We start from the raw sequence: 16,880 nt of genomic DNA, 5'->3' as shown, positions 1-16,880 counted from the left end.
GCTCAAGCCCTCTTTGATATCTATGTATGCACGAGCCAGATCAGATGTTTGGTTTATACCGAGATGGAGTTTCCTGTGTCCTCCTCCTCTCTCCTGCTGACCTGCTCTCACGTTAACTAATGAACACTCTTCACAAGTTATCAGGACCTGATCAGTACATGAAGTTTATTTAATGTTTGATTTGCAACAGAGTTTATGAGGCTTCATTTAAACATACTGAAAAATAGAGAGATAATGAGTGAATTTTCATTTTTCAGTGAGCTCTTCCTTTAAACTTGCTGAATCTGCTCTGTGGGCGGAGGGGCGGGGACTGAACTTAAGGAGTTGCTCAACTGGAGTCATATTTGTGCATTGAAGAGGATCTGGGAACATGTAAGTACGACAACTTGATTACATTATATTGACAAGTAAATGTGTTATGAATATACTACATCAGACAGTGTGTGTAGAAACGGACTGCACTATTTTGTTTCTGCTTTGCTTTGACAAACAAATCAATAACTAATGAAACATAAAACTAAGTTCTGTTTTAGAAGGTGAGTAACAGAATATCAGCCTGTCTCCTCCTGTATAATCTGTATAGTTTAACATTATTGATTAATACAATTATTTCCCCTCTTACGCACACGTATATGGAATCTGATTTAACTGATTACTGTGTTAGAACTCTTGACAGTGTAAACGAAAGTTAAGTATCATGCGATGTTGATGGATGGCCAGTAGGGGCTGCTCAAATGAACTGAGTGTAGCTGTTTTCAAGGTGTTTAGGTTCTATTTTGTTTGCCTGCTAAATCCTCAAAGTTATGTCCAACCTTTCTGTCGATGGTCTAGTTGTGAGTATGATTTAAAATATGTTGAAACCTCACAGACAATATCACACACAGGTGCAGTTTAAACAGTTGGTTATTTGGGTTAATGTACTTTCCAATGGATTTTGTTTTCACTCATCAATATTCAATCGGACACGTTTCAGTAATGTCAAAGCAACAATGGCCGATTCACTGTTTGTTTTTCCTTTCAGTATCTTTTCTTGGACATGGATGATTTTGTTTGTAACAAACTCAGTGAGTGGGGTCTCAGCAAGTTGATAGAGACTTTTAAAGGTAAAGTATAACCATGTATCTTTGGGGGGCACAGATATATTAATGAATCACCGACTAACACAGACATAAAAATGCTGCACCTTTGTTGAGGAGTTTAATACTGACATATTAGTCTCAGTGCACACTTAGTCTATTTTCACAACGTATGAGAAGCACCAGCAGTAAAAACCCTTTTCATTTTCACACACTAAAGGACACGTTCATTCACTTGATAGGAATGATTGTTCTGTAGGTGTGTGTGGAATTGAAAGAATTGTCTGACTACAATAAGCTATTAAATCAAGTCCAACAAGAATTCAAATATGCAATGACCTAATCCAACCATGTTAACTCTGTGGGACTGACATATCCTTTAAGATTAAACCAACAAATGTGCCAACACCTGTTTCGCCCCTAATGAAATAATATCAATTTATTTTTATTTCCAGATAATGAAATCGATAAGGACGAGTTTGACAAACTTGAGGATGAAGAGATCAAAGAATTGATCCCAAAAATTGGACCAAGGACAAAATTCAAGCGACAATTCACGTTGTTGAAGGTAATAATCCGCACTGTAAAGACGATTTAAACTAATACCAGTGGATATGACAGGAAAAGGAGCATGAACTTGTGTTAAAGGTGCTGATGCCACTAGATGGACACAAAGAGTTTTATGAAAATGTCTCTGCTGTTATCGATTAGCGAATGTTTCCTATAATTACTATAAAAAAATATAACACATCTGCAACAAATCAGGAAATCGTGAATTCAGCTACTCAAGTATGTTACGTACAGTTTTGCACAGTTAAATTTAATGTTTATTGCAGTCAATAATTATTTTACAAGTAAAAATAACAAATTTCTTCTTTCTGTTGGATGTTTCATGATTTATGTTATAAGAGTCAAATATATTTGTTCATTTTCAGGTTTTGCCATCCAGTGAAGCAAATGATACAAGTGAGCTGTATTAAATCTTATCGTATTATTATCAACACAGACACCACATTTCAATATTTTGAGAACCTTGTTACAACCTTTTTCTTGCTTCCTTTCTTATACATGTATATACAAAACAAGGAAACATAGATACAGATCCTAGAGAGGAGTCCAGCCAAAGCCAGGCACCAAGACTTAAACGTAAACGGACGAACTCTGCAGCAGGTATTTATGTTATATCCTCAACATTAGCAACCTTCAATATGCAAAATAGAAATATGCAAAAATATCTTTGATATGAAAATGTCCTTGTAGAGCAATTACCTGTTTTTAAATCTTTACCACAAAAAAACTTTGTCAGACTGCACTGCAAAAAAATTATCCTGTATCAAGCCGACAAATAAAAGAGGAAAGATCCTTTCAGACTTGAAGGAAGTTGCCTATTTTGTAGAGGAGAAAATGTTTGATAGTTGTTGACTGTACTTACATCTATTGTTATTAAAAGGTGTTTCGGAGTTTCTAAAGAAACAATTATCTCCAGCAAACTTCTTATTTCTTAATACCTAAAAACATTTTTTTTCATTACTGTTAAAAAGTTATGACTTGTTTTTATTTAATACTCAAATAATATATATTTTTTTCTCATTGAATCAAAACTGTATTCTTGTAATATTATGCTATTATTCACGAAATCTGTTAAATTTAGGTCAAGTAAAGTTAAATCAAGATGATCTAGTGGGAACCCCAAGAAACAATATAACAGATTTTAAAATTTATTTTAAGGCTTTGGTAAGAATATATATTCCTGAAGGAGCAGAAATAAAAAATATATAACTGATGTAGGATTCAGAATCTGCCTAATGAGTCTTAAAATAAGACACAGTTTCTTTAAAGACAATAACTTTGTCTTAAATTAAAATCAAAGAGATATTCTTACTTTAGTTTTTTTATTTTAATTAAAACATAACAAAAATTCAGCTTCTTTGAAAAGTCAGAACCATCTATCGTCTCTCATTCAGGATGATACCACTTTCTACATTGTCAATCATTGACAGACTAAAGGCCAATTTATGCTTGAGCGTATTTTGTAAAACGGATAGATAAGACCGCCCTATCCGTCGTGAAACGCCCTCTCCGAGTGCTTCGGACAGCTTTTCGTACACGTCTGATTTTTCTAAAGGCCGATTTATACTAGGCTTTTTACGGACGGACGGACGCACGCGAGCGACGCGACACGCCCCTCGCGTAATTGGCGTGTTGCGTCCTGTGTGCGTCAGCCAATTTTTCTGACTATACGACAAAGCGACGTGAGCCTCACGCAGACCGCAAGGCTTGTGATTGGTCTGCTTACTACATCCCGTCCGGAGTCTAGTTTCCGGTTTCAATCCCGGAAACTGCGGAAACCACGGAAGATTTAGAAGAACGAATATGGACCAAATAGAAGAGCACTTGGCAGAAAAGATCAGAAACCATGTCCACTAGTTGAACCCGTCACTAACCGGCGGATTTGTCCGCCAGAAAAAGGCTCTGAGGAGCCGCTGTGGCGATGTCAATAAACGTGTGCCACACACGAAGAAGAGCCGACTTCAACAACAAACATTACTCCGCCTAGTGGTCTGGCGGTGAATTGCGTTGCAACACGCGCAACTCTGGGGGAACTATAAACCAAAACGAGTCCGTAGAAGCTGCGTGCGTGCGTGCGTAAAAAACGACTATAAATCGGCCTTAACTTCTCCGTGTTGTGTCGGAGAACCCGCGGACAGCTCTTGGCTGTGATTGGCGGTCATTTCCGTACAACGTCATTTCTGTTCGACATCATTTCCGGACCTGTAACTTCCTGATTCACAATAAACACATACAGAACTACGATTCTACGATTAATGTGACGTGTGTGTTAAGCCAGGGGAGTTGTCCGGCTGACGGTGGCTCGTTCGAGCACTGACGACATGTGTGCACGGTCACAGACGGTTAGAACGAGCTTTCAAAACGGCGCTAGCAGGCTAGGCTAGCGGGCTAGCAACCATGCTAACTGCGATGGTAACAGTGCATAACCCCGCCGTCATGACTTTAATTCCACTTCTATCATGACACTGTTTCTATAATACCGCCAGTTTAGAAGCAATCACTGGGTAGTAGTTAGTGTCGGGAGTCCCTGTTGACTGTGTTTGGAAGCTGAGGTTGAAGCTAGCTGGGAGGGGAGCTAGCTAGCTCTGTGTAGCCTCAAGCAGATTCAAGCTGTGGAATCAGCAACACAGTTCGGAAACAAGACCGGGGAACCGCTGCGCTAAGAAACGATAACATCAGCATCTTGACCCGCTGGGTGTCACTTTATTTAGTTCTGTTAGTTGCCATGGTTCAGTGTGTGGGAGGCAGGCTGACAGAAAAATATAAACACAAGTGGACTTCTTCTTCCGGTAATTGGGGTAGGCTTCTCTGAGCTCGTCTTCCGTTGCGCCACCTATGGGTTTGGCGGTGAATTTTATTCGACGTACAGTGGTCGGAGAAGTAATAATCAAAAAGACTATTCGTCTCCCGCTGAGCCCTCTCCGAGACACGGATACGTAGAAGTATATAAGAGCCTTTAGAAGCAATTTTTTGACAGAGTAAGGGCTTTTTCAAAAACAGTCAAAAAATGGTCAAAAAACAAATACTCCAGTTATTCTAACCGTATAACATAACAATTATTATTTCTATTTTGCTCTGCATGAATTATGTTGACCTGACCTCTCCCTCCGGTTTGAAATGTGGCAGTCTGGCAGCACTCATTTTCAATGAATAAAAATAGATACAATTATTTGATGTTTGATTTTAAAATGATGAATTTGTTCAAATGGCCTGACCCCTAAAATAAAGGAAACAAAGGAGTTTGTGGTTAAAATTTGCTCAATACTCGCTGGATATCTTTTTAAATTAAAGTTATCATTCTTAAAATAAGATTACTTTTCTAAAGCAAAACATGCTAAACAAGATAAATGGTAAATGGATTTGTATTTATATAGCGCTTTTCTAGTCTGATGAAGACCACTCAAAGCGCTTTACAGTACAGTTTCACATTCACCCATTCACACACACACATTCATACAGTGCATCTACTTGCAGCACTTTGTTATTCTATGGGGGGCTATTGAGGGTTCAGCATCTTGCCCAAGGACACTTCGGCGTGCAGATGATTCAGACTGGGGATCGAACCGCCGACCTTCAGGTTGGAGGACGACCACTCTACCCCTCAGCCACAGCCGCCCAGATAACTGTTGTTTTTTTTAAATTCCTTTTTTTGCAGTGTGGCCCGTGTCAAAGTCTGATGAGGCACTTTGTTTTCTAATTGTGCAAATTTTGGAAACAATAGTTCATGGGTCCTGCTTAATAGTTTTTTACCTTGTATTTGGCAGAGGAATCCATAATGGTGGAAGTGAAAGACATAATGAAAGACGTCAAGATGAAACTTCAAAATGAAGAGGAGACCAAGCTCAATGATTTCGTGAAGTAAGTAATTTCTATCTCTGACAACAGGAATGAAATTGACACCAAAAGTAGCAACTCAACCGGCAAAGGCAGCACTCCAGCATGTTGACATTGTGGGCCATTTTCAACAAGGAAGGGGAGGTTTAGACCTAGGCCAGAGTAGGGCTTTTGGGAACAAGGTACCCCCATCAGAATGCCAAAAGTTGGTAGGCCTGGAAGTCCGGAAGGAGGAGGCAACTAGATGTGCTCATGCTGTCACTCAGGCAAAACAGGGGAACTGGGAAATGGAAACAGGCAGAAGCTTCCTGCTTTTATTCCAAAACCTCTAGCAGGTGCTGAATGAAGATCCATCCTGCTCACTACGCTCAACCAGATCTACCCTCAAACAAATCCTCACAAGTTATAGAGCTGGTAGTCTGGTCCAAAACCATCCGTGTTGTCTACTTAATAGAATTGACAGTACCATGGGAGGATGCTGTTGACAAAGCAGATGAGATGCCAGATTCCATATATGCCAGAAATGGCATCAATGGCAGAGCAATGAGGCTGGAAAGCAATAGTTCGCCTTGCAGGGGTCGTAATGCAACATCCACCATCACTCTGCTCAAAGATCTTGGAATCCACAAACAACTTGTGCAGAAGACCTTCAAACATACAAGGGATATTCACAATCCTGTCATATGTCTAAAAACTATAATCCAGTACAGTAACCCATTATATTTAAAGCAGTAAGAATATCATCTTTCATTTTCATTTGGTCCTGAGTAGAACTATTGAGCACGTACTGAGTCAATACACGTCCATGATTAATTAAGACACTGAGTACTAAGTACTACTTTTTTGAACTATGTGCTTGGTGCTGCAATCATTTTTGTGATGGTAGTAAAACTGGATTTCCACTGGAACTCTCTCCCTTTCCATCATCCGATCCTCCCCTGAAACTTGTAATAGTAATCTGAAAACACGTTTTTATTCATTAGCCTTTCAATGTGCCTAAATGGTTCTGTATTATAATTGTTACTGGTGTAGGTAGTGATTATTATAATGACAATATTTTTGTTCTTGTTTTTAATTTCACTGTTGTTTTTGTGTTGAAAAGCACTTTGGATCAATAATGTTGTGTTTCAAGTGCCATTTGATTAAAGTTGAAGTTATATCTAGTAAAGCCAATTAACCCATAATTAAATTTATGTACAACAGGAATAAAATCTCTGATTTGGATACAAAAAAAAGGATGCTGGTCGGTGTCTTTGGAAGAACCGGGGCTGGAAAGAGCTCTTTGATAAATGCCATCGTTGGAGAGAAGAATCTTCTGCCCTCTGGAAGCGTCTGTGCATGCACCTCAGTCATGTTCAAAGTGGAGGCAAACAACGACAGTGAAGAGTATGAGGCAGAAATTGAGTTCATTAAAAAAGAGGTGAGTATGTTAATCTTTACTTTTTACAATTTGAAAATGTACAGTGTAGCTGCAAATATCCAGTTGCCAGACATTATATGCCATTTAACCCTTGTGTTGTCCCTGCTTCCCCATGCTGTTGGCTGTGAGCGTTTGGGTAGCGATTTAGCTAACGCTTGTTGTGATACCCTGCTTCAAACACACAGACGCACGCGCACGAAGGGCAATAGAAAAGCGAACAGCCCTTGCATATGTATTTGTTACCTAGGGCCCGTCTCTTGTCGTTCGGGGTCTCCCTGACCCTGAGAGTCGCGACGTCGGGCCCGCTCGGCTGCCCACGTTGAGGGGCCGTCTCTCCGATCGGGGTCTCCCTGACCCTGAGACTCGCGACGTCGGACCCGCCCGGGGGCCCGCGTTGTGAACTCGAGCCTGTTCTTGCTCGGTGATGCGAAGAAGAAGAAGGAGAAGAAGAAGAAGAAGAAGACTCTTGCGCAGTAATGATCACAAAAAAGAAATTTATTTTTCAAATTTTTTTATAGCTGCACACGACACACGCAAAGACGTAGGACATGTCTGTTGTCGGTCGGGCGCCCCGTGACCCTGAGACTCGCGACGCTGGGCCGAGCCGGCTCCCTCCGTTGTGTACTCGAACTTGTTCCTGCTCGGTGATGCGAAGAAGAAGAAGGAGAAGAAGAAGAAGAAGACTCTTGCGCAGTAATGATCACAAAAAAGAAATGTATTTTTCTTATTTTTTTTTATAGCTGCACACGACACACGCAAAGACGTAGGTCTGTTGTCGGTCGGGCGCCCCGTGACCCTGAGACTCGCGACGTCGGACCGCCGACGGCCGCCCAGGTTGCGTACTCGAGCCTGTTTTCTAGCTCGGTGATGTGAAGAAGAAGAAGAAGAAGAAGAAGAAGAGGAAGAAGAAGAAGAAGAAGAAGAACAAGAACAAGAACAAGACGAACAAGAGGAAGAAGGAAACTCCTTTTTATTATTTTTTATAGCTACACACGACACACGCAAAGACGTATGGCCCGTCTCTTGTCGTTCGGGATCACCGTCGCGTCCATCCCTTTCCAGCCGTCGCCGTATTTCCGACGACCCTCCAGATTGGTCATCTCCAGGACGATGTTCTGGAGATGACCAATCTGATAAACAGGCCTGTTTGCGTGACAAACAGGCCGAACGTCGAGGCCGCGTCGGTGACGCCGCCGGACGTTGCGTGCGTCGTGGGGCCCGGGGAAGGGACCCCGACGGGCGTAGCGGCGGAGGAGGACGAAGGAGAGGAGGAGGAGGAGGAGGAGGAGGAGGAGGAGGAGGAGGAGGAGGAGGAGGAGGAGGAGGAGGAGGAGGAGGCGGAGGCGGAGGCGGATCGCCCCTCTCGGGCGTACGGCGTCGAGGTCCATGTGATTTCTCCGTTTTTGGACAGAAAGGTCTCTCTTTCCACGTGTCCGTTGGCGGCGACGTTGGCGCGGCAGCGGTCTACATCTTGTTCTTGTTCTTGTTCTTGCTGTTCTTCTTCTTGTCGTTGTCCTTCGTCTTGTTGTTGTTGTTGTTGTTCTTCTTCTTCTTCTTCTCCTTCTTCTCCTATCGAGGATGTGCACGACGAGGAATCTTCAGCAGCGGCGGTGTCACGCACCGGGTCGTAGTCTTCATCGTCGACGCAGTCGTCCGAGTCTTCGTCTTCGTCTTCGTATTCGTCTTCGTCTCGGTCCTCTGTCCGTTCAGAGGACGTCGACCAGAGCTGTTGGAGAACCTGTTCTCTGGTGAAACGCTGTTGACGTGACATCGCTTGACCTCGTCAGGGAGAACGGCAACGCGACGGGGGTCGGGACGGTGTCCCGACTTGTAACACCGATGCGTTGTCAGTAAGGCTCTTTGACCCAGACCCGTCTTCGTGCCGACCCCGGCTCCGCGCGCGTTGTGTTATGAAACCTGTTCTTGCTCAGTAATAATAATAATAAATAAAAAGAAAAGAAATGACCATACTCGACTCGTTGTTTGTTTCTTCTAAATCTCTGCACGTCACAGACTCCAAGTTGGACGCCTCGGGACTTGCCCGGTCGCTCAAGTTGAGGGCCGTCTCTCCGATCGCAACGTTGGACAGGGTATAACGTACGGCCTGTTTCTTGTCGATCGGGGTCTCACTGACCCTGCGGCTCGCGACGTTGGAGACGGTGTAACGTACGGCCCGTCTCTTGTTGTTCGGGGTCTCGTTGACCCTGAGCCTCGTGACGTTGGACCGACCCGGCTCCCCGCGTTGTGTACTCGAACCTGTTCCTGCTCGGTGATGGGAAGAAGAAGAAGAAGAAGAAGAACAAGAACAAGAACAAGAACAAGAACAAGAACGAAATTATTATTATTTTTTTATAACTGCACGACACACGCGAAAACACGAGACGGTGTAACGTACGGCCCGTCTCTTGTCGATCGGGGGGTCTCCGTGACCATGAGGCTCGTGACGTTGGAGACGGTGTAACGTAGGGCCCGTTTCTTGTCGATCGGGGGGTCTCCGTGACCCTGAGCCTCGCGACGTTGGACCGACCCGGCTCCCCGCGTTGTGTACTCGAACCTGTTCCTGCTCGGTGATGGGAAGAAGGAGAAGAACAAGAACAAGAACAAGAACGAAATTATTATTATTTTTTTTATAGCTGCACGACACACGCGAAAACGCGAGACGGTGTAACGTTGGGCCCGTTTCTTGTCAATCGGGGGGTCTCCGTGACCTGAGCCTCGCGACGTTGGAGACGGTATAACGTACGGCCCGTCTCTTGTCGATCGGGGGGTCTCCGTGACCATGAGGCTCGCGACGTTGGAGACGGTGTAACGTACGGCCCGTCTCTTGTCGATCGGGATCTCGCCGCCGACCCCGGCTCCCCGCGCATTGTGTTCTGAAACCTGTTCTTGCTCAGTAATAATAATAATAATAATAATAATAAAAAAAAAAAAAGAAATGACCATACTTGACTCGTTGTTTGTTTCTTCTGAATCTCTGCACGTCACACACTCCAAGACCCTGAGAGTCGCGATGGCTGCCGGAGCCTGTTCTTGCTTTATAGCTGCACGACACACGCAAAGACGCGAGACGGTCGGATAATTGAACACGGATGGTCCGACCGTGCATTGTCCGTCCACATTCGACGGTCGGATAATCCGTCCAAATTGTCCGACCGTGCGTTGTCCGTCCACATTCGACGGTCGGATAATCCGTCCAAATTGTCCGACCGTGCGTTGTCCGTCCACATTCGACGGTCGGATAATCCGTCCAAATTGTCCGACCGTGCGTTGTCCGTCCACATTCGACGGTCGGACGATCCGTGTTCAATTGTCCGACCAGAGAATTATTTTTTCTCCTCTTCTCTGACTCGACACGTGAAGGAAGCTTTCTGTCCAGCAGCAGTTCTGAAGCCCGGTGCTCAGATAGTGCGAGATGACGCTGGATTGTGTCGTACTGTTACAGGCTCCTCCGATGGTTACCCACTCCCACCCACTCACACACATGCACACTTTCTTTCTGCTGTATATCACACACAAGGCAGTGTTGTGTGCTCGGACGTAATAAAAATAATAATAACATGAAGGCGAAGAAGATGATGAATAAAACGCGGCGGCGCACGTTTTGCTCGTTTATTTTTTAAAAATAATTTGTATTGCCGCGCGCCACGCGCGAAGATCCGAGACGGGCTGACGTAGGGCCTGTCGCATGTCGGCCGGGGTCCCCGTGACCCGAGGGCACGTGCCGCGAGCATGCCCGGCTGCCAGTGTTGTGTGCTCGAGCCTGTTCTTGCTCGGTGATAGTAAAAATAATAACAATAATAGGAAGAAGAAGAAGAAGAAGAAGAAGAAGAAGAAGCAAGAAGAAGAAAATGCGGTGGCTCATGGTTCACTCTTTTTTTTTAAATAATTTGTATTGCTCCACATGACCACGCGCGAAGACGGGAGACTGTCACACGCACACAAACACCACCCTGGGACAACACAAGGGTTAATTCAACTAACCTGATAATGAATGTCTTTATTAGGACTGGAAAAATGAGTTGTGGAATTCCAAGAATCTTCTGGATGATGAAGATGATGGTGCTCTTAAAAAGATGAGAGCACTGTACAGAAAAGATTGGAAATCAAAATCTGTTGAAGAACTCATGGACAAGAAATATTTCAAAGAAATTCCTGAATTCCTCAGTTCGGAAAAGAAAACGTTGAAATGTCAATCTGTAAGTAACATGAAAAAGTATTTATATTGATTTACAGGTGTGTTCATAATCACTTAAAATGTTACTTTTGTCTCGTCTTCAGGTTTAATTATCAAATTTGAGACCTTTACTTTTATTTATTTCAATGATAGTGTTTCACTGTTCTTCATACTTTGAAGGTGTGTATAAATGTAATTATTTGCATTGTTTTACTCAATTAATTTTTTTACATCAGGCTGAAGAGCTACGTGACAAATTTGTCGGATATGTAAGTGCCTCAAACCAGGAAGAAGATGGAGTGATACAGTACTGGCCCTTAGTGGAATGCGTGACTGTCAGGTTGCCTAACAAGGAACTTCTCCAGCATGTCACACTTGTGGACCTTCCAGGAAATGGAGACCGTAACAAGAGCAGAGACAACATGTGGAAAAAGGTAACTTATTCACATTTACTACTGTTTGTTGTATTTAATATTGCATGTATGTATTATCTGGAAACTGTCAAATTTATTACAAAGCACTGATAGTTAGCTGTTCATAATTAACTTGATATTATGCCTCGTCAGATTGTTGGAAGTTGCTCTACTGTGTGGATTGTGGCTGACATTAATCGAGCAGCATCAGAGAAAGAAGCTTGGGAGATCCTGCAAAATGCCAATAGCCTGATGGGAAATGGTGGCGAGTGTCAGCGCATTCACTTCATCTGCACCAAGTCTGATAATGTTGATGATTCCGATGATCAGTAAGTCATTTAAGATTCCAAAAGTATGAGTTTCTGTTAACCTTGTGCTGCTGTTGAGCAGACCCTGGTGTCGGCATTGAGAATAACTGTAAACGATAAAGCAACAGAGTAGTTCAGAATCTACCTTGCAGATAAAATCCAGAGTTTATATCCAGATGGTCACAAAGCTCTTAACAGAAGTTCCCCAATTCCAAAGACTCAATGCATTTACTCAAACTTTTCTCGTAGGTCAGTTCGTGATCTTGTGATCAAAAGAAACCAAGAAGCCAAGCGTGCAGTGAAAGCAGAATTCCAAAAAGAATACCCACAATGCAGCGTGAGTTTCTGCAGACCAACAGAAAATCTGATCAACAAAGATTGTCCTGAATCCAAGCCTGCCTCATCATCAAACCCTTATTCTTTGCAGGCACAATTCTCATTCGAAGTGTTCACTGTGAGCCGTAAGGAGTTTCATAATGGCGTAAATCTACAGCCAGATGACACTGGTGGGTAAAGTGTTTCTTCAAGTCATGACAAGTGAATGACAAGTTTAAAGTATGATCCAAAACTGTGGTTTTTTTTTAATAGAAATTCCCAAACTTCGGGATGTTCTGCAAAGTCTGAATAACAATCACTCAGAGGCATTAAACTATGTGTCTGGAGCTTGTGGGATTCTCTCTCTGATTCAAGGGACAAGACGCATGGACGTGGTAAGATGGAGTAATGAAACCTCTCTCGTTGTGTTATATCCTCCTCATTGGCATTTATGTTCCCTGAAAATAACATTGACATCAAATAGGTATATGCTTAAATCCAGTTTAAACATGTAAAAGTGAAATAACTTTGTTTGATGCCAAATCAATATTGAAAGAGTCTACAGGTCCTTCCTACCCCAACTGATTTTTGTTTTCTTCAAAAATTGTCAAAATCAAGACTACTGTAAATTTCATCAATTCAAATGAATTTGTGTTTTATTTAAGGCTGATAGTAAAAAGCAGGCTTGCACAGACCTTGAAAAAAAGATGCAGCATGAACTCGAACAGCTCCAAAAAACAATCAATGAGATTTACTCGACATTTGAACGATGCCTCACTGAGGGGGTTGGAAAATCACAAGATTCATTCAAAGAACAGATGGACTCCATTTTAGATCCTGTATGTATTTATAATTATATTTAACAACTTAATTCACAATTTATATCTATTTTAATAATATTTATGATAAAATATTTTTTTTCCTCCCAGCCAGGACGAAATGGTAGAGGCTTCCATAAGAGCTTGAAGTTTGCTGTTAAGAACCATGGCGTATTCAAAGCAAAGAAAGAAGGTAAAACGAACATCAACACGACTTTAAGTTCAGACCTGACTGGCAGCATTGATGAGGAATTCAGGATGACCTTCCCGTGAGAAATTACTGAATGACGACATAAATTTTTCAAAGTTTAATTGACTAAAGGATGTATTATATAATGTAAGCATTTCAACTTCTTCAGAAATGAAGATAAAAGTGGACCATTCAAGGGCGCCATTGAATCGTTTTCACTGGACACAGAGGGGATGATTAACACCTACAAAGATGTTCGTCTGCAACTGCGTTTTCTCAAGACAGAGGTGTGTGTGGGTGTGTGTGTGTGTGTGTGTGGGGGGGGGTTGTGAGACACTTGTGTCGGGTTTTCCTTTACAAAGGCTATCTACTTTTTATTTGTATATCTTTTTTGAGGTTCACAATAACACTCACTCTCTGTCTCTCTCTCTCTCTCTTTCAGGAGGACAAACTCAAGACAAAACTCAAAAAAATCATCCGGGAGGATAAGAAATCAGTCTACAGCAGTCTGACAGCGACAATCGAGGAAAACATGCAGAAATGCTATACAGGTGATAAAGAAGATCACAGCATGTACAACCTGTGGTTAAAATAATGCACATTTGCATCAAGATTGTACAGAAACATGGGTTTAACAACAGTGTTTTATTGTAGACGCAGCGAAGTTTACAGGAGAAGGCTCCATGGAAAAAATGAGGAGCACCATTAAGGACCATGTGCATGATCAAAAGGACACCATGTTTAAGATGGCAAAAGACAACATGCTGGGGCAACTAAATGAGTTGAGGGTATGTCAGATTTTATATCTTTATCTACAATTCAAGGTAAAAATATTTAAGTGGTGTGTGTATCATTCTGAAAGATGCTTTTGCTCCAGTCACTGTCTGAATCTAAATACACATCTAAACAGTTAATGCATGTATGAGTCAGCAAATCTTCAACACATAATATGGCTGTGTTAGTAAAAAGTAACTGATGGTTTTGATTTAGGGGAAAATCTTGGAAACACTGGAGGAAACCCTGATGGAATCAATCCAGCTGTCACTCGGGCCGGATGACTACTCATTCCCAGGTAGAAAACAAATCATGATAGAATTATTCATTGTAGCGTAATTGATAATGTGCATATTTAACACAATAAGCGTTTGTTTGCTTTTTAGATGTTTCAGGAGAGCTTGACAGGGTGTGGGAAATCTACTGTCAACTGAAAGCCAACCCAAATCCAAACTGAGCTTTCAAACAGATGTTCCTTACTGTCAATGAAAAACAATGACAACACATTACGAGAATAACACAACAAACATACACATTACACAACTATAATACACATTTTCATCAAGATATTATTCTTGTTCTCTTTGAGTGTACTTTGACTATGTTTTTTGTTCATTTCATGCAGCGATTTTAATGATTGTTTTGGCATCGGGCGTTTTCATCATGAACTGATCAAAGTCCACAGGAAGGTGGTTGACATGCAGAGGTCCACAGTCTCGTTCAAACCAGGAACATTGTGGTGAAAATGCTACAGATCTTTGCTTCTGGGCCTGAATGGCTTTGTCTTTTAAATGATAATACGTTTTTATGTTTTTCTGTCAATGATTTTATTTAGATTTTTTTGTATTGCTTGATTGGCACATGAGTGCTCCTGATTTTAAGGATGTTTAATGTGAATCTTTGATCTTGAATACCAGTTTTAATTATAGGCTGGATTAGACGTAAACTCTTAGCTTTTCGAGTAATGATCTCAGATGACTTTGTTTTATTTTACTTTTTTGATCTTACTAAATATATTGGATAAATGATTGTTGGTTTGTCCTGGCAGGCAGAAAAGGATGTGTTAAAAATGTCACCTGCACTTATGTCAGCTCAAGCTTTGTTCTTGTGTTACTGGTTGGACATCAAAAATCTGTTATTAACATTGTCATTATAAATCAATTAAAACGTTATTGAATTTAAATGTTTTCTGTTTGCAGGCCAAACCATCTCAGTACAGGAAAGTTTGAGGTATAGAGGTTGTGCAGGTTATCAAACGCAAGAATGTTTCATGCAAGAAAACTGAACATGCAGACACATGGATGGTCTATAAATGGGGATAAAAATGTTTTTATTACTTAAAATAAACAAATGATCAAACTGATTTCTCTGAAATACATGAAGCATGTCACTAAAGGTTTTTGCGTTGGTGTAACTCCAGTGTGCAATGTTGGTTAAAAAACAAATGAGAACATTTTGATTCATGCAGAAAGCACAATAACATAAGTGGCATCTAATGACTCAATTGTGCTGACAAACTATCATGTCACAAACAGTTCAGACCATAAAACAGTTCAGGCCATAAAAGACTTTAGACAGAGCTGCAAAAGTTTACTCTCAAATACAAAACAGTTTCAAACACACTTAGTTAAGTTTTCCAATACACCTCATATGCCTGAAGTTCAGTTCCACTTTGCAATAAACAGCAGGCATTCATTTTGGGGGGTGGTGGTCGCTTTATTGCAGCCGGAAACTATTTTCTCGACAAGCTTAGGGAAAACACCAACATTCAGTTTTAAGAAGAAACAATATAAATCAAAGGGCTCTGCTTAGTGGCACAAATGATCAACATCAGAACATTTTTCCTGAGGATCCTTCTTTGAGTATTCTCCATACTCAGACACCGACGTTCTCTAGTTCTTCCAAACTTTTAAATGACGGCAGTGACAATAGCAGTAAGTCTATGACATTGGTCAGTGCTCTTCACACTGATTTGACATTCATATAGTTAAGACTTGTGTGCTGCACCTAAAGCTTGAAAGGACAAACCTTGATTATAGCATTTACTGTATCAAGGTGAGCCCACCCGACCCCCCCACCCCCCTTAGTAGCGCCACTGCACTGAGGCGCATTACTCCGCAGGTGAACCAGTTACTCTTCATACTTCACTAAGCACTGATCTTTATAAAAAACCTGCTGAATTAATTTTATATTCCTGGATTAACAGGGCGTTGCTTGTTCTGCAACAGTGAAGTTGACGTCCTGACTCTGTGCGTCACGTTATGTCTTGTGTTGTGTAGCAGGTTTAAACATGTTTCTCAAAGTCTGGAATGAATCAAACAAACACAAAGTAAACGTCAAGCCTGTACGTGTCCTAATAACTTGGGATCAGGCAAATCGTCAAAGTCAGATTTTATTTATTTTATTAAATCACTATATTTATTGGAATATAACATTAATTTATTTAAAGGGGACATATTTTGCCCATTTTACCACAAGTTGATATGGTTCCTTGGGGTCTTAATGAAATTTCTGTAACATATTTTGGTCAAAATACCACAAGGATCAGAGTGACCTGTTTTGAGAGCCTGTTCCTTTAAAAGCTAATGAGCCAGCTCTTGTGTCTTCTGAGGCTTGGACGTTATGTATAGATCTGTGCGGATCTGTGCAGCCGAACACAGCGCATCTTGAATGCTTCATTCGCTTCATGATGCTAGTTAGCTATTCCAGGTGAGGTTTCTGACATACATGAATCATAGCAAATCACGGGTGTTGTTTTTTTCCAACCTTTTTTCGGTCGGCAGACTTGCCAGATACCCATATTAACGTGTAGAAGCACTAATAAAGTGGTATTTTCATAATATGTCCCTTTTACATTTTAAAAGGGAACGAGCTTAAGCCCCCCTGAAATCTATATGTGCACCTGCCAGATCAGACGGCTGGTTTGTACTGAACTGGAGTTTCCTGTTTCCTCCTCCTCCAGGGCCGGGTCTAGGCAGGGGCAAGAGG

The 16,880-nt window shown here is 41.7% G+C and overlaps 1 protein-coding gene across 1 annotated transcript; it reads left to right on the top strand.

The window, feature by feature from the left end:
- The first annotated feature begins 327 nt into the window (after positions 1–327).
- LOC133023440 (nuclear GTPase SLIP-GC-like) lies at positions 328–15,255 on the top strand. The gene is made up of 20 exons (XM_061090468.1): positions 328–372; positions 1,022–1,103; positions 1,532–1,644; positions 2,012–2,042; positions 2,163–2,246; positions 5,411–5,504; positions 6,684–6,900; positions 10,905–11,096; positions 11,311–11,508; positions 11,641–11,816; positions 12,045–12,132; positions 12,223–12,301; positions 12,384–12,505; positions 12,776–12,949; positions 13,040–13,197; positions 13,288–13,405; positions 13,561–13,669; positions 13,773–13,906; positions 14,109–14,190; positions 14,279–15,255. Exons 2-20 carry the CDS (start codon positions 1,037–1,039, stop codon positions 14,347–14,349), a joined length of 2,307 nt encoding a protein of 768 aa, XP_060946451.1. The 5' UTR covers positions 328–372; positions 1,022–1,036; the 3' UTR covers positions 14,350–15,255.
- Positions 15,256–16,880: the final 1,625 nt, after the last annotated feature.

This window comes from Limanda limanda, chromosome 17 (genome assembly GCF_963576545.1).
Source record: "Limanda limanda chromosome 17, fLimLim1.1, whole genome shotgun sequence".
Classification (NCBI taxonomy): Eukaryota; Metazoa; Chordata; class Actinopteri; order Pleuronectiformes; family Pleuronectidae; genus Limanda; species Limanda limanda.
Note: the sequence above shows the minus strand (reverse complement) of the source record. Positions and strands in the feature narration are given on the sequence as shown.